This window comes from Convolutriloba macropyga, chromosome 1 (genome assembly GCF_964194025.1).
Source record: "Convolutriloba macropyga chromosome 1, txConMacr16.3, whole genome shotgun sequence".
Classification (NCBI taxonomy): Eukaryota; Metazoa; Xenacoelomorpha; order Acoela; family Convolutidae; genus Convolutriloba; species Convolutriloba macropyga.
The window spans coordinates 55855416-55874393 of NC_134468.1; the positions used below are offsets into that span (position 1 = coordinate 55855416).

At 36.6% G+C, this 18978-nt stretch overlaps 1 protein-coding gene across 1 annotated transcript; it reads left to right on the forward strand.

Annotated features, from left to right (window-relative positions):
* The first annotated feature begins 3062 nt into the window (after positions 1-3062).
* Positions 3063-4725, forward strand: LOC142349855 (neuronal acetylcholine receptor subunit alpha-5-like). Its single transcript, XM_075401675.1, has 2 exons — positions 3063-3286; positions 3567-4725. Exon 2 carries the CDS (start codon positions 3610-3612, stop codon positions 4690-4692), a length of 1083 nt encoding a protein of 360 aa, XP_075257790.1. The 5' UTR covers positions 3063-3286; positions 3567-3609; the 3' UTR covers positions 4693-4725.
* Positions 4726-18978: the final 14253 nt, after the last annotated feature.

Here is an 18978-nt window from a genome sequence, read left to right on the forward strand (position 1 = left end):
TGCTATTTTCACTTATCAATTACCTTAACTATCTATTGTAAAAAGAATAAAATTTTTCTCCTTACGTGTTTCCTTTATTCAATAGCAGATCCAATAAGAAAATATATAAATATTCCCATCCGAAAATGACGAAATTCAATTTCTCTTGATAATGAAATCTGCTTTTTGGGATGCCGATATTTTATCGTTTGTCTTATCGTGCAGTACCCAGGATGAGGTCCCAGACGGAAAGTCGATATGTCCAGACCCAGATGAACGCACGACGGGGGTGTCGTGCGTTCAAATTTACATGGTCTGGAAACAAGGAAAAACGCACGAAAGTCTGGACATGAACGCACGAATAGTCTGGTGAACGCACGAAAGTCTGATCATGAACGCACGAATAGTCTGGTGAACGCACGAAAGTCTGATTATGAACGCACGAATAGTCTGGTGAACTCTCGAAAGTCTGGACATAGGCACTTTCCGTCTGGGACGGTCTGAACATAGGCACTTTCCGTCTGGGACGGTCTGGCCATACCGTCTTTCCGTCTGGGACCTCAACCTGGGTAGCGTCCACCTCATACATGCCTTGACAGGGTGGTGTTTTGCAAGTCAGCTGGACTCTAACCAGTTAAGTTGCATACAATAAGCAACAAAAGAAAGAGCTGAGAGAAGAGTTCTACAGGAACTCGTTCAGGGATTCATATCCTCGACCACACCTGACATTGCCTTCCCATGCTATCCTCGCCGTTACATTCCGTCAAACTCTCAAACGCTTTTATTGTCATATTGATTAACCAACACAATCTCAAACTATTAATTAAATTATAACATCAATTACTCGTTTGTAATTTATGAATCTTCAGGACCGAGTTGTCGGTTGCAGTGGCATTGTGAACCGCGATGATCAACGACTACCGGAATTAGCCTAGCGGCAGCCTCAAACTTCTAAGTAGTAGTAGTAGTAGTAGAGGTAGCCATTATGGAAATTGGTCCAAAAATGGTCCAATTTCCATAATTGGCCCTGCAGAACCCCACCCAATTTCCATTGCCCAATTTCCATAAAAATTTCCGTACCCAGTTTCCATAAATTTGATGTTCAATTTCCATACACAATTGAGGGCTATTTTCCATTTTGGCCCAGTCCCCAATTTCCATCCGTGGTCCTATGACTTCACTGACTAGAATGGAAATTTGGCAGCACCAAAATTGGTTGGTCAGTTGTTCATAAAAGCTCATAAAAACCCTCATGTTGATATATATAGCAATTAAACTGAATTTTGTTCAAAATTTTGTGAGGGCACTGATATGTTTTTATCCAATCTGGCCAATTTCTATGGCACAGTTGCTAGCGCTAATAGTGTTTTGGTTGACTTCTGTTATTCAAAAGTTATGAAGATTAAATTGGAAAGCTTCTTAATTGCACTGACTTTTCGAGAATTTGATTCGTTTTTCTCCTTTCTGAAACTCTTTGCCTAAAATTTTGTTCTTTGGTATTATCAATTTTTTTTCTCTAAAACTTTGTTATAGAAAATTAATGTTGGTATGTCTCACCTTTTCGTAACTGATTTTCACAAGCGCATTTTCTTGCCCGATAGACTTTATATGTGACAAGTTAACCACCGTAGTCCAAATTTCATCTAATGGGGAGCTTTTTAGAACATTCGAAAGGTATGATGGTGATAATGGGCTTAGTCCGCTCACTATTTGAATATAGACTCAACATTTTTTCAGCGGGTGGGGTTTAGGGGGGCACTTTCAGCCTGAGGCACAAGCTCCGGGCTCAAGGTGGCTTCCTATTTTTTGACCCTTTTGCAAACGAGCAATTACGATCGTCATTTTGGTGCCGTGTTTTGGTGACTGTGGACTTAGTCATGGCACCAAAATTTGTTCAACGTTTGTTCTTTTCTTACGCTTTTATCGCCTTCTAACAGGTCTAGATAAAATTTAATTGCCCATCAATGATCAAGTTAGGCAATAAGTAATGCGATTACACTACTGAGTTGGACTGGATGAAAAAACAGCTTGTGTTTTTTGTGGAAAACACAATTTTAATACATTTTTTTCACTCAGAAATAAAAATTGGATTTCTTTTCTATTTTACAAGTGCAATTTCTTGCCCGAGAGACTTCTTGCCCGAGAGTCTGGTGAACGCACGAAAGTCTGATCATGAACGCACGAATAGTCCGGTGAACGCACGAAAGTCTGGACATAGGAACTTTCCGTCTGGGACGGTCTGGACATAGGCACTTTCCGTCTGGGACGGTCTGGACATAGGCACTTTCAGTCTGGGACGGTCTGGACATACCGTCTTTCCGTCTGGGACCTCAACCTGGGTATGTATGCTATTGTTCAAACCTGAGCATTTTTTGGTAAAAAAAATGAGGAGGAGGCGATAAAAATTAGCAATTCAACTCTGAACTAATAATTTTAAGGCGCGAAGAGACACTATATCAAGGTATGGAGACTGTGTTAAATGTTTAATGTTTAATTTGAAATTTGATTTTAGAATGACATTAAGTTCTTTGACAGGACCAAGATTCTGCTAATTGCTATCTGTAAGAGATTTTTGATTAAATTATATTTGTCTCTATCTCATGTAAATAATTCATCAATAAAATGAAAAGCTGATGACAGGTGGAGCAGAAGAGTAGACTCCTAATCATTCGAGCAGGGATTTCACCGCCAAAAAATTAAAATGATTGGGGTGGAAGTTTTTATTTTGCACATCAGTTCATCTCCTCCTCCTAGAGTGTCTGGCGACGAAACTTCAGTCCGGGAAAACACATTAAGTGCAGGGTTTTGAGCAATTCAATGTTTTTTAGGTTGTTTTCTACAGACTTCAGATTTTTATTAGAGGTCTAAATACAGTTAGAGTACTGTTTTTGACTAAATCTTCAACAAAACTCTGTTCATGTTCTTCAAGTATTATGCCATCACGAAAATCTGTCTTCTTTCAAGTCACTTGTTTTTTCTTTTGAGCCATTGAGGAATGCTCGGTCGAGTTAACTTAACTGTAGGAGTTTAGTTTCGCTTGGCTAACGATGCAATTATTACTTGAATACTATCAACATAAACTAACTTACAACTTAACAGTGCAGTAGAAAATTTTCCCAAACCTCGAAAGAGAACAATTATCAATATTAAGCGCTCGTATAAAACAATAAGTCTTAGTTCTCCATCCATCGATTCTTATGAGCTCCCTTAGCACAGCTACTCCCGATTCAATCGAGGGTCATTCATCTTTGCGGCGAAGAATACTTCAATTTACACCTGCATAAAACTCTTTGTCAACTCCGACGGCGTTCTTGCTGAGCCATTTTTAAGTAAAGCGCTTATGATTAACTTTTAATTTAAACGCTTTCTTAGAAGTCTAATTTTAACCGTTACTTTTCACAGACTTTAAAAATAAATTAATCACTTCCCGTTTCTGATAGCATTATATCACTCAAAATGCTGCGTAGTTTGGAAATTTTTGTAATTTTTTCTCTGATTTGTGGAACTTTTGGTTTTAAATCTCGAGATGAGGAGCAAAAATTTGTGGCCGATCTTCTCAACAAGACTACGCTGAGTTCTGTACCAAGAAAGGATTTAGCTGTCATCTTTAGTGTTGCTCTTTATCAGCTAATGGAGATTAACGAGAAACACGGAACAGCTACGATGCGAATCTGGTTGATGGTTGCTTACCATTTACCCGAGATACAGTGGAACCCATTGGACGTTGACGGCGTCGATCTGATTTACCTTCCGCCGGATTCAGTCTGGATACCCGATATTTTATTGTTTGACGTTTCTGAAATAAAGTACGAAGCATTTGAGAATCAACTGATCCAATCGGACGGGCTGGTACATGCCAAAAATTCGATGACGACTTTCAAAGTTACGTGCAAGCTCAACTTTCGTTATTTCCCGTTCGATCAGCAAGACTGTCCATTGACGGCAGGTCAGTGGATTGCTCATTCAGGTAATTATATGATTGATGGAATTGATGGACCATCGGGTCAAATTCCTTATGAAAGCGCCGAAATTAGTGGCGAGTGGGAACTTAATTTGCCAATTACATACAGCGTGCAAGATATGGACAACTGGGATGGCTACCATGTCATAAAATTCAACTTCAGATTCAAACGTAATCCCGAGTTCTACTTGATAGTCCTGGTGGTTCCCTCCGTTCTGCTCGGAATCCTGCCGACGTTGGCATTCCTGATTCCAGTTGAATCCGGAGAGAAGATCTCTCTTGGATTGACAACTCTCCTGGCACAAGTTGTGGAGCTTCTCGTTCTCTCCGATATTTTGCCTCCCAGTTCCAGAGGTGGCTTCCCGATCTTCGGGCGATTGGTGATCTATTCGGTTGTTCTGATCGTCATCTCAATTTTTGAATCCATTATTGTAACGTGCGTTTACAACATATCGCCAGGAATTGCGATGAACTCAAAACTTGTGAGTTTACTCAATTCGCGAATTTTCAAATTTGCGTGCCTTTCGAAAATGAATGATTTAAATCGTTCCGCTGGGAAGTTCTCAAATTCTAATGGAAACAGAACGCATGCTGATAACAGACGTGTAGATGACATCAGTGCACACGAGCCAATTTTCGAGACACATAATTGGCAACTTCTGTCTCAGCTCATTGATCGACTGATGTTCATTGTTTATTTCATACTTTTGATTAGTGGCTTGACTTATTTCATTATTGCCATAAAAATATGAATGCTTGTGTGGATCCAAAATTTTGTGAAAGGTCACAATAAAGGGAAGTTTTGGCCGATACTCCATTTAATTGTGACTTTTGAGGCAAAACTTTGGTTCCAAGCAGCGAAAGTGCAATTTGCAAATGAGCATTATCGGGATTGTAAATCATTTACAAATTCCAAATTGGATTCTGCTCTTTCGAAACTAAGCAATTAAAAAATCAATAATAACGGATGCCGATTTGGCAAATCAAGCTTAGAAACCCTTTATTGAAGGAAACTACGCCCTAGGATTATTGGTCGAATCGAAACTTCTTTCAAAACTTCTTTGGAATATCTTAATTTTTCCTTGACTTTCCGTCCTTCTTGACGGAGAGTTGCGTTGAAGCAGGTTTGAAGAAGGGCTGAATTAGCGATGGTTAAAGTGGGTTTGAAGTAGAGTCTTTCCGAAGTCTGCAATTTGGGTCACTAGCTATAACAGAAAAAAACTCAACCAAAGACAAAAAGTCAAACACAAAAGACATACCCAAAAACGGGCAAATAAGATGAAACGTTTTTGCAATTCTTGCAAGACGTCCATTTTTCTGGCATATCTTGCAGAATATCCATTTTTCTCCCAAAATCCTGCAAAGGAATTTTTTTTGCAAGATTCTGACAGAATATTGCACAAGCATCTGGTGTCGCCTGGTGCAGTAAAAGAACAGGATTGTTCAAGTAAATTTTGAAACTAATTTTCAAAGTTTTGACACTATTCTTCATAAACCTCACCGAAAATATCTAACATCGAAAATTTAAAACGTTTAGGTGAATGTAATAACAGAGGCTAACGATTTGAAACAGTTGAAATTATTTATCATTTTTTTTTGTTTTGGTGCCCTTTTGGTGGGCGGAACTCTTTTGTTTGTTCTATTAACTCATAGAATTCAAATAAAACGTTCATCTAATGATTCAAAAACTTTCAAGATGCAAACGTTAGACTCAATCAAACGATTTAGGAGAAGTTGTCATTTTGGAACACCATCTTTCGTTAATTCTTCAATCGTCTTATTGCTTACAAAGTAATAAGCGATAAAAAATTCCCCTCATCAGGTGGACGCTATTCTTTGTAGCAATGTGTTTTTCCGCAATCCAGTTTCGTTTTTGTAATAAAAAATAATGAGATTTGTGGGATAATTAGCATTAAAGTTTTCTTTTTTTTTGCACTTAAAGCAGACGATAGGATCTCTCAAAATGCAAAGTAGTCAAGGAGGGCAAATTTCAAGTAGAGAAATCTCCTTCAAGTCTCTTAGACGTCACATAAAAGTTTTCCGTCCAAGGAAATCGCTGCTATAAAATTGCGACGTGTTATTAAGGACAGTTTACAAATAAAACTTTCAGTTTTGCAAAAAAAATTGATAAATTATTCTTTAACGTTTTTGCCCAAAATGTTACACAATATATACTGTAGAGCTTGACCGAAGATTTGAGAACAAAATTATCACAAAATTGAGGACTGCCTTGATGGAGAAAGGGCCAATTCTCTGGTCCGGCAACCCGATGAAGTTTTTCACATGTTGCAAGAAAAGCGAAAAAGTGCGTGAATGTTTTGCTGCGCAAATTTCACATGATTGTCTCTTGTATTAGAACAACAAATTTTCAGCCACTTTCTTCTTCTGTAACAGACTTGAAATTTTTAAAATTATTTGATTATTGTTCTCAAAAGGTTTTTAAAATTGCTAAATTATATTTCAAAAACAGTAGCTCCAATATTGAACAAACGTAGAAGAAGTGTTGTTCAAAAATGAATCAGCATAACGAACAACTTAAAAATATTTTGCAAGACAATTGATTTGGTCCGGCTTATAAATGTGCAAAATAAACGCTGTTGAGATCATTCTGCGGGAACGTGGAAGCTCGGACCCATTAATTTCTTTGCCATGAAGAATTTACCAGCTGTTTAAAGCAGCAATGACTTTCAATGCAAATAGGTTGTCATAAGATTGTACTCAACTTTGTTATGTTAGTGTAGATTGTCAATATTTGTATAAATGGGGTGCCTTACGAAAAATGGAAGTTTTCTGAAGTTACAGATTTTTAACACTAAAGGCAAAAAAATATGCAAAAAACAAACGAGTACCACATATACATCTCAATTAATATTGATACAAATTATACAATTAGTATCAGGTACACCAGAAAATTGGCTGAATTTGACTTCACAGAAATTTGATGAAACATATTATAACTACACTCTTATTAAATGGTCCAACTGTACCTGGACCTGACTGCCAGAGATTTTCTTTACCGCGGACTATTCAGTACTAATATATGGTGGCCACAGCAACCTTGACTAAGTGTTATGTTCAGTTAAACAACAGGGTCGATTTTTTTCTAAAATTCCTATAACAATACTGACTATTGCTTTTCATTATGATCATAGAAAATCAGAGAAAAAATAATATTTTTGGAAATTAGAGAGACGTCAATTCCGAGCATCATGATGGCATTTATTGTTTTACATAGATAATTAAGAGTTAAAACTAGCAAATAGCACTAAAATACCATTAAACCACCATTATTGTAGTCCATTGTAACCTTGGCAAAAACTTAACCGTGGAAAGCAAAAAAATGCAGTCACGTATCATGGTTTGGTTGTTAATTTACTGTTATTCAAAGATAGTGTCTCTATTTCTGATTAGACGAGCTTTTTTACAATAGACTTCTCCGACTCCTTCCCTCCCCACTAGACAATTACAGAAACCCATATCGCCCGTATTGATCCACCTTATCGCGTCTCCTGCCCCCCCCCCCCCCCCCCACCCCTCTCCAACGGGACTAAAACCAACTATTCTTCATCAAACCTAAACCTATCGCCGCATCCCTCCAATAAAATCTAAAGCTACAACAAGGAGGAATGGTAATGTGCGACTGCACACAAGGTTCCGACCCCACTCATACACAACTTTGGCATAATTGTCTAATAGTCATAATAGTACAACCCGATAATTCAAGTATTTTTGAAAAAAAATTGGGGTATGAACAAAAAAATAGCATCCAAGCAAAAAAACTCAGTAGAGTAAAAAAAAGATGCATTAGATTGATGAGATATACCAATATTAAGCAAAGCGAGTCAAGACGAACAACAAAACCAAACAACAACAACAAACATTAATTACATTAAAAACATTATGTCCGTTTAAAAAAAATTTATTTAAAGTCAAAATAGCGTGAGGTAAAACTGAAATTAAACAAAATAACTTGTAAATCACCAGCAAAGATATGGAACCAGTCCATAATAAGGCTTGGTAACAATTAGACAAAAACGAACAAAAACAGTAAAATTGAAATTTTCGCTTATCCTTAAAAAATAAAACAATTGATTTCAAGGTAATGAAAACCATTAGAAAGCAGCTGAATTATAAAGTATCCCTGAGGTTTGCCAAAACCGGTGCTTCTATAGAAAGGGATTAAGAACAGTCAGTTTTCAATTTTTTAAACGGTTACAAAAAGAACAACAAATAGACAAAAAAAAAACAAAAAATCAATTAAAACTTGCAAGAAAACGCTTTCGAAGCCGTAAAGCCGTATTTTGGCCCTCAAAATATGTTTGATTGCACCTTCATTGAACACCAATAATGTAGTGTGTGACCTCTTTTTAATGAAACTAGGTAACAAGTAGACAAAAAAAGCAAAATTAGTTGACATTTAATGTTTTCGAAAAAAAATTATTTTCAAAGACATGAAAGCCATTAATTACAAAGTGAAAAAATTTAAAAGGTTTGTTTATTCCTCCAAAGGAAGCTCTTGAGATATGCAATTATCCAGAATATGTTCTACAAAAAGCACGTAAAGTGTAAAAAAATTGAAAACCAATTTAATTTTTTCTATGAAAAACCCATGCCGAAGCCAGTGAAATCATAACGAATTCTTTAGAAACATTAGATTTTGTGGCACCAAATTTTTTTGAATTCTTTTTGTGGCAACAATAATGTCATATTTGATCTGTAATAAAAGAAATTTTGTAACAAACAGACAGAAAAAGAACAAAGTTGCGAAGTCAAAATGATTCATTTATTTTGTTAAACAATAGTTTTTAAAGTCATGAGAGTCTTCAGCTACCTATTAATATCAGAATATCGGCTCATCTATTTTTTCATAAAGAACTAATTAAACTGGGTTATTGTACAGCATATTTCATTCGACTAAAAAGACATAGTAAAAACGACAGTAAAAGACAAAAATTAAAAATTTAAATAAATTCTTCGAGAAAGTAGTGTCGAAGCTGTTAAAACCATAATCTATATCATTAAGGATTCCAATTTTATCAATTTTTTTGAACGCTAATAATGTGATATATGACCTGTCGATAACGTGATAATGTGACAAAATTAGATAACATGAAAAATGGGCAAATACGTAAAAAATAAAAAAAATTGTGAAATCTAACAGTATCAATGCCAGAAAACCGTAACTTGAAGCGTAAAACAGCAATAAAAATTGTAATTGAGTTCAATAAAAGGATGTATTATCCTTTTGATTATTGACGCTAAGCTTAATTTGAGAAAAACGGAGGCAAATTTAATAAGCCATTTTTAATTAAAAATCAAATAGGTTTAAAAGTCAGAACGACCATAAGCTTTCCAGTAAAAAAAAAACTAGATACATTAATTTGGAGCAAATTAGGAAGCCAATTGGACCTATCACTAGTGATTTTCGATTGGAAATGGTCTGTTATTCATTTAATACAAAAGATTTCGAGTTTTTTAATAAAAAAGACCTACTAATTACAATCCGAATTATTTTTGAATATTAACCATCCAATTTCGGCACAGAACTAGCTCTGCTAACGCCGTTTCACCATTAGGAACATTTAGTTTATCGATGGTCGTAGATATAGATTTTTTGTTAGTTAAAAAATCGAAAACAAATGCTGCGTTTTTGATATTCAACGAGTAAAGTTAGCAAAAAACGGCGAAGTTTTAATTACAGAGCACTCTCAACGGAAGTTGAAGTAGAAATAGTCCCCTTTTGAGTCTACAAAGGTTGTGTTAGTGGGCTTTTGGTGTGCTCTTCCCACAAATCTAATCGAATTGGACTAAAGAAACGTATTTCGCGCTCTGTTTTTGATGAAAAATTTGGAATTTTGAAATATTTTTTACTAGCGTAGACTTAGCCAGAAATTTAAATAAAAGTAGCCGACAATATTTTTTAGTCTTTAAAAGTAAAATCAACAACACTTTCTTCAAAAAATTTATCAAATTTTAGCAAAATTGACAAAATTTTAGTAAACAATTCCGAAAAATGTGGATAAAATCAACAGAATTCACTTTATTTTCTCTAAAAGTTTAAACTTCGATAACTCCCTGTAAAAAACTAAAATAAAAATGATCTTTTTATTTCCATATTCTACGCTGGGCAGGCTTTCTAATGATACCAGTCTCAACTCTATACGATGAATATATCGATCGGCCAAAATTGTCTGAACAAAAAAACCCATTTGAGTATATAGTTCGTCCCCCCTCAAGATGGATCGGAACAAAAACACAAAAGAGTGGTATAGAGAAGTTGGTTGTGACATTTGGCGGAGGTTACTTCTTCTGGTTGATGTTATTGTTGGACCCAAAACCTGCCGAGTGGACGCAAGTTCAACTTCCTTGACGGTAATGATGGAACAGGTGGAAGATACGTTTTGAAGATCAAAATTCAGTGCTGAAGAGTTTTAAATAGCAACACCTAGAGTATCAAGCACCCGTGCTATTGAATGAAAACAAATGTTTAAACTGACATGAAAATGTTGAGAAATGCTGAAAAACTTTATATAGTGTTTGAAGTAATTTGAAAGCATTTGTTTAGCATAAAGATTCATTGAATTTTAAAAGTTTTTTGAGCTCAAGTTGATGTTATGTTTTTACAATTCAGTCTAAAATCAGGCTGTTAGTTCACAATAATCAGAATATATACAGACTGGAGTTTCAAGATGGCCAAACAAAGCTCAGAATTGTAAATTCAACATCTGTAAATTCATCTTAAATTCACAAAGAAACGTCTTTTAAATATCATGATCAGAATTTTTGTCATAGTGACAATCAGATTAAAATTTTCTTGATTCAGTACTGAAGTATTATGCCGCTTAGGTCCGGCCGGGTAATCAGCACTGGAAAGGTTGAAGGGTCCAAATGGAACATAGGTTTTAGCTACGATTGAAAAAATTGAGATCAGTATATATTTCTGCGGAACAATCGGCTATTAAATGTGGAGAAAAACCATTGGTACACTATGTGCACTACGATAGAAAGCATCGGTATTTTATCTTGTGTTACACTCAATTTGAGCGATCTTAAGCGGGAGAAGGCATTGGTTTGTTGGTTTTCAAATGTTCATATGTTGAGATTTGCGACGGAAGAGATCGTGGATATTTAAGTTACTATTTAAAGTCAGCTATGTATTGTCGGCTACAAACTAAAAAAAGTTCAAGTAAAATTACCTGAAAAATCACCTGAATTTACCTGAATCGTTCAGGCAAATTGTTCTCACCTGAACAACACCTGAAAGCACCTGAAATTTACCTGAACTTCACCTGAACTTCTGGTTACCTGACTTTTTTTAGAGTGTATGTGTTGTACACCTAGTAAATTCCTTGTTACCGAATCAAAAAATCCCTATTAAAAAAGATGGTTTTCATATAAAGAAATTACTTCAAACGTAATAGAAAATTTTGCTATGTCGCAGTACTTTCTTAGGGCACTTAAATCAATCAAAGTCATGTGATCAGTTGCTTATGGAACTTATTTGTATTGTTTCAAGTGTCTCACCTAAATGAGACAATTTTCATTACTAGAGCAGAAAGATGATGTGACTGCAGCTTATAAAAAGCTAATGCTTGCAATAGTTTGCCGGAACGCGATAATCAATCATGATATCTCAAGTCTCAATTTTAATATGACCAGATTATGATCAGGTTATTTTTTCTCCTCTTCATAATGAGAAACCGGATGTCTGACTTTTTTGAGCAGTGAATTATTCCATTATTGGTTTCTCATTGTAACGGCTTCTTTCCTATCAAAGACAAGGAAAATTTTACACCACCCAGTTTGTTTCAGCGGTTTTAAATCGTTCCGGATATTGTGTTTTTGCAGTTAACTTTTGTGAACTGTATGATCCGCTATACTGTAGAATACCGTTGCATTAATTGATACTCAAAACTGATACGCAAATAACTACATGTCCAGCATTGCCGAATAAAAAATGGCTTTGCTTCAACTAAGCAATAACCCAAAAATTCAAATAACCACTTAGTCTCAAATTAGAAGTTTTTCAATGATTTCTCCTTAACTACAAATGCTAATGAAATTAAAGTGCACAGGGCTATGAACGTTAGGTCGGCCTATTATCTGATGTAAAAAGAAGCAACGCTCGGTAATTTGCGTTGATGCGGCTCTCTTTTATATTTTATAACCAATCTGAGTACATTGGCCAAAATATCAATGATGAATAACTCTGTAAGCAAAAAACCAAACTTGAGCAAAATTGGCATTGCACAACACTTTTATACAAGTAATCAGATGAAAAAGCAAATGAACTGTATTGGTTAAATGATCTTTGAGAAATAACACAAAAATTTTTAGCTCGGATTTTAATATTCTGAGTTATTTTAATCAACAACTTTTGTTTCTCAATTGGCCTTGATAAGACCAATATCAAAATTATGCTAGGTTTCGTTATAGCTGGTAAGATTAATTGATTATTTGCTTTGCGCAAAGTTTCTCTCACATAAGAACTTTGTTCGTCAGAAAGAAAGTTTTGAGAATATCAAAGTTAATTCTCTTTTTAACAAGTCAAATTAAGTTAAAACTGTACAATCACTAAAATGATCTACAAAAACAAGACATGATAACAAGTAGTTTAACGCTCAAGAAGGTGTGTTTCAATACGAACTGTATATCAGTTTAATGTAACCAAAATTTCCAATTTCGTCTGATTTTTGGTAGTTTTCGAAGCTCCTTATTTGCTACTAGTCTCTTAGGTTTACAGGTCAAATTGAACTCTTGGTTGGTTGTAGATCACTATGTCGTTTGGTTCTCTGACTACACTCAAATTGGTGTTCGGGACATCTTATACGGTGCCCCGCACTATCTGAATTGATATGAAAATTGCAAAATTTATCGAATCTGGCATATCAAGTTGGGTATTTCTTATTCCGTTTGAGCTCAATTTGTTTAATTGTGAACACGTGATTATGTGGCAATAATAGCGTAGTTGGGGTTTGAGTTTCACTTCATATATTATCATTACGCACTAATAATAGTTACTGAATATAAATGTTGAACAAATTGAACTAATCCATATGGCTTCGATAGAATCTAGCATTAAATTTTGCTTGTCATGCTATTGTGACTCCACTGCTTGAAACGGCCTTGAAGCGCTATTTACTTTGGCTGTTGACTGTCCCATATGAGATTTGCATAAACTTGTTTGACGAAAATGCTTTACCTGATCACCAAGTTCTTCTGCTCCTGCTAGGTAGGCTAAGCAAACGTTCTTGATGCCGAGCAGGAAGTGATTGGGGGTCAATGCTTCTAAGTCATTAACGTCTGAACTGACAGGTGTCAAAGGTCATGCGTTCAATTTCTGTACTACAATACATACCGTGGTTGAAAGAACGTCCTCGGTGACTGTTGTGTTTGTCATCACTGCATACACTGCTTTCTTGCAACTTCACTGTTCATGCAACCAACCGTTCCCATAAACTTCCAATGTGAAGTGCTGGTGGTTGGTTGTATTTCCATCTGATTGCTTGTTGAATTAAATGTTCTTCGATCCCTTATTTGTTCCATGTCGCAACGTACTCTGCAAACTTGTTCACCCTCAACAAAAATTGTACTGTTATTACTGGTGATTGTACTCGGTTTGCCTCTTCGTGCAATAAATATAATAATTGCACTGAGACAAGAATCTGTGTCCAACTTGGGTATCAATTCTATATGCACCGCTTTCATAATTAGACATGTGAAGAGACGACGCATCGTCGATTCTTGCTTCTTCGCCCAATCTTCGCAATGAAAGTGTTAAAGTAGTCAACCCCAACATTTATAAAGGCTGTTGAAACATCTAACCGCTCTACGGGTAGATCGGCCATTATTGGTGTTATCTTCTATGCTCTGCTTTTTCTACAGGCAACGCACTTGAGTTATTTTAATGAACAACTTTTGTTTCTCAATTGGCCTTGATAACACCAATATCAAAATTATGCTAGGTTCCGTTAAAGCTGGTAAGATTAACTGATTATGCGCTTGGCACAAAGTTTCTCTCACATAAGAACTTTCTTCCTCAGATAGAAAGTTTTGAGAATATCTTAGTTAGTTCTCCTTTCAACAAGTCAAAGTTAAGTTAAAACTGTATAATCAATAATATCATCTACAGAAACAAGACAAGATAATAAGTAATTTACCGCTCAAGAAATTGTGCTTCAATACGCACTGTGTGTCAATTTAAAATAATAAAAATCGCGATGTTCGTCTGATTTTTTTGATAGTTTTTCAAACTCCTTACAAGCTGCTAGTCTCTTGGGTTTACATGTCAAATTGAACTCTTGGTTGGTTGTAGATCACTATGTCGTTTGGTTCTCTGACTACACTCAATTTGGTGTTTGAGACATCTTATACGGTGACCCGCACTATCTGAATTGATATGAAAATCGCAAAAATTATCGAACCTGGCATATCAGGTTGGGTATCTCTTACTCCGTTTGAGCTCAATTTGTGTAATTGTTAACACGTGTACATGTGGCAATAATAGCGTAGTTGGGGTTTGAGTTTCACTTCATGTATGATCATTACGCAATAATAAGAGTTACTGAATATGAACTTTGAACAAAATCAACAAATCCATATGGTTTCGATAGAATATAGCATTAAACTTTGCTTTTCTTGCTATCGTGACTCCACTGCTTGAAATGGCCTTGAAGTGCTATTCAATTTGGTTGTTGACTTAGTAAGCTCGGTCACCACATTGCCGCCACTGTTTTCCATCGCGACGACATCTCTTTCATGTTGTACAGTAGTGAGCTTCACTATTGGTCTCTTGTAAGCTCTGTCGTTAGTTTGAAATATCGTTGATCGAATCACACCGTCAGACCCGTCGATGGCCTCCTTAACTCGACCTAGATTATAATATCCACGTTTACTGCTGTCTTCGATTAACCAAACGTGATCGCATTTTCTAAGGGTTTCGGTCAGCGTAGATCGCCATTTTTGCCGGTTACTCATCGTTGGCAAATATTCTTTACAAAATCTGTCCCATATGAGAATTGCATAAGCTTGTTTGACGAAAATGCTTTCCATGATCACCAAATTTTTCTGCTCCTGGTAGGTAGGCTAAGCAAACGTTCTTGTTGCCGAGCAGGAAGTGAGTGGGGTTCAATGCTTCCAAGTCATTAACGTCTGAAATGACAGGTGTCAAAGGTCATGCGTTCAATGTCTGTACTACAATACATACCGTGGTTGAAAGAACGTCCTCGCTGACTGTTATGTTTGCCATCACTGCATACACTGCTTTCATGCAACTTCACCGTTCATGCAACCAACGGTTCCCATAATCTTTGAAAGTGAAGTGCTGGTGGTCGGTAGAATTTCCATCTGATTGCTTGTTGAATTAAATGTTCTTCGATCCCTTATTTGTTCCATGTCGCAACGTACTGTGCAAACTTGTTCACCTTCAACAAAGTTTGTACTGTTGTTACTGGTGATTGTACTCGGTTTGCCTCTTCGTGCAGTAAATCTAATAATTGCATTGAGACAAGAATCTGTGTCCAACTTGGGTATCAATTCTATATGCACCGCTCTCATAATTAGACATGTGAAGAGACGACGCATCGTCGATTCTTGCTTCTTCGCCCAATCTTCACAAAGAAAGGGTTAAAGTAGTCAACCCCAACATTTATAAAGGCTGTTGAAACATCTAACCGCTCTACGGGTAGATCGGCCATTATTGGTGTTATCTTCTATGCTCTGCTTTTTCTACAGGCAACGCACTTGAGTTATTTTAATGAACAACTTTTTTTTCTCAATTGGCCTTGATAACACCAATATCAAAATTATGCTAGGTTCCGTTAAAGCTGGTAAGATTAACTGATTATGCGCTTGGCACAAAGTTTCTCTCACATAAGAACTTTCTTCCTCAGATAGAAAGTTTTGAGAATATCTTAGTTAGTTCTCCTTTCAACAAGTCAAAGTTAAGTTAAAACTGTATAATCAATAATATCATCTACAGAAACAAGACAAGATAATAAGTAATTTACCGCTCAAGAAATTGTGCTTCAATACGCACTGTGTGTCAATTTAAAATAATAAAAATCGCGATGTTCGTCTGATTTTTTTGATAGTTTTTCAAACTCCTTACAAGCTGCTAGTCTCTTGGGTTTACATGTCAAATTGAACTCTTGGTTGGTTGTAGATCACTATGTCGTTTGGTTCTCTGACTACACTCAATTTGGTGTTTGAGACATCTTATACGGTGACCCGCACTATCTGAATTGATATGAAAATCGCAAAAATTATCGAACCTGGCATATCAGGTTGGGTATCTCTTACTCCGTTTGAGCTCAATTTGTGTAATTGTTAACACGTGTACATGTGGCAATAATAGCGTAGTTGGGGTTTGAGTTTCACTTCATGTATGATCATTACGCAACAATAAGAGTTACTGAATATGAACTTTGAACAAAATCAACAAATCCATATGGTTTCGATAGAATATAGCATTAAACTTTGCTTTTCTTGCTATCGTGACTCCACTGCTTGAAATGGCCTTGAAGTGCTATTCAATTTGGTTGTTGACTTAGTAAGCTCGGTCACCACATTGCCGCCACTGTTTTCCATCGCGAAGACATCTCTTTCATGTTGTACAGTAGTGAGCTTCACTATTGGTCTCTTGTAAGCTCTGTCGTTAGTTTGAAATATCGTTGATCGAATCACACCGTCAGACCCGTCGATGGCCTCCTTAACTCGACCTAGATTATAATATCCACGTTTACTGCTGTCTTCGATTAACCAAACGTGATCGCATTTTCTAAGGGTTTCGGTCAGCGTAGATCGCCATTTTTGCCGGTTACTCATCGTTGGCAAATATTCTTTACAAAATCTGTCCCATATGAGAATTGCATAAGCTTGTTTGACGAAAATGCTTTCCATGATCACCAAATTTTTCTGCTCCTGGTAGGTAGGCTAAGCAAACGTTCTTGTTGCCGAGCAGGAAGTGATTGGGGTTCAATGCTTCCAAGTCATTAACGTCTGAAATGACAGGTGTCAAAGGTCATGCGTTCAATGTCTGTACTACAATACATACCGTGGTTGAAAGAACGTCCTCGCTGACTGTTATGTTTGCCATCACTGCATACACTGCTTTCATGCAACTTCACCGTTCATGCAACCAACGGTTCCCATAATCTTTGAAAGTGAAGTGCTGGTGGTCGGTAGAATTTCCATCTGATTGCTTGTTGAATTAAATGTTCTTCGATCCCTTATTTGTTCCATGTCGCAACGTACTGTGCAAACTTGTTCACCTTCAACAAAGTTTGTACTGTTGTTACTGGTGATTGTACTCGGTTTGCCTCTTCGTGCAGTAAATCTAATAATTGCATTGAGACAAGAATCTGTGTCCAACTTGGGTATCAATTCTATATGCACCGCTCTCATAATTAGACATGTGAAGAGACGACGCATCGTCGATTCTTGCTTCTTCGCCCAATCTTCACAAAGAAAGGGTTAAAGTTGTCAACCCCAACATTTATAAAGGCTGTTGAAGCATCTAACCGCTCTACGGGTAGATCGGCCATTATTGGTGTTATCTTCTATGCTCTGCTTTTTCTACAGGCAACGTACTTGAGTTATTTTATTGAACAACTTTTGTTTCTCAATTGGCCTTGATAACACCAATATCAAAATTATGCTAGGTTTCGTTAAAGCTGGTAAGATTAACTGATTATGCGCTTTGCACAAAGTTTCTCTCACATAAGAACTTTCTTCCTCAGATAGAAAGTTTTGAGAATATCTAAGTTAGTTCTCTTTTCAACAAGTCAAAGTTAAGTTAAAACCGTATAATCAATAATATCATCTACAGAAACAAGTCAAGATAAAAAGTAATTTACCGCTCAAGAAATTGTGCTTCAATACGCACTGTGTGTCAATTTAAAATAATAAAAATCGCGATGTTCGTCTGATTTTTGGTAGTTTTTCAAGCTCCTTACAAGCTGCTAGTCTCTTGGGTTTACATGTCAAATTGAACTCCTGGTTGGTTGTAGATCACTATGTCGTTTGGTTCTCTGACTACACTCAATTTGGTGTTTGGGACATCTTATACGGTGCCCCGCACTATCTGAATTGATATGAAAATCGCAAAAATTATCGAACCTGGCATATCAGGTTGGGTATCTCTTACTCCGTTTGAGCTCAATTTGTGTAATTGTTAACACGTGTACATGTGGCAATAATAGCGTAGTTGGGGTTTGAGTTTCACTTCATGTATGATCATTACGCAATAATAAGGGTTACTGAATATAAACTTTGAACAAAATCAACAAATCCATATGGTTTCGATAGAATATAGCATTAATGTTTACTTTTCTTGCTATCGTGACTCCACTGCTTGAAATGGCCTTGAAGTCTATTCAATTTGGTTGTTGACTTAGTAAGCTCGGTCACCACATTGCCGCCACTGTTTTCCATCGCGAAGACATCTCTTCCATGTTGTACAGTAGTGAGCTTCACTATTGGTCTCTTGTAAGCTCTGTCGTTAGTTTGAAATATCGTTGATCGAATCACACCGTCAGACCCGTCGATGGCCTCCTTAACTCGACCTAGATTATAATATCCACGTTTACTGCTGTCTTCGATTAACCAAACGTGATCGCATTTTCTAAGGGTTTCGGTCAGCGTAGATCGCCATTTTTGCCGGTTACTCATCGTTGGCAAATATTCTTTACAAAATCTGTCCCATATGAGAATTGCATAAGCTTGTTTGACGAAAATGCTTTCCATGATCACCAGATTTTTCTGCTCCTGGTAGGTAGGCTAAGCAAACGTTCTTGTTGCCGAGCAGGAAGTGATTGGGGTTCAATGCTTCCAAGTCATTAACGTCTGAAATGACAGGTGTCAAAGGTCATGCGTTCAATGTCTGTACTACAATACATACCGTGGTTGAAAGAACGTCCTCGCTGACTGTTATGTTTGCCATCACTGCATACACTGCTTTCATGCAACTTCACCGTTCATGCATCCAACCGTTCCCATAATCTTTGGAAGTGAAGTGCTGGTGGTCGGTAGAATTTCCA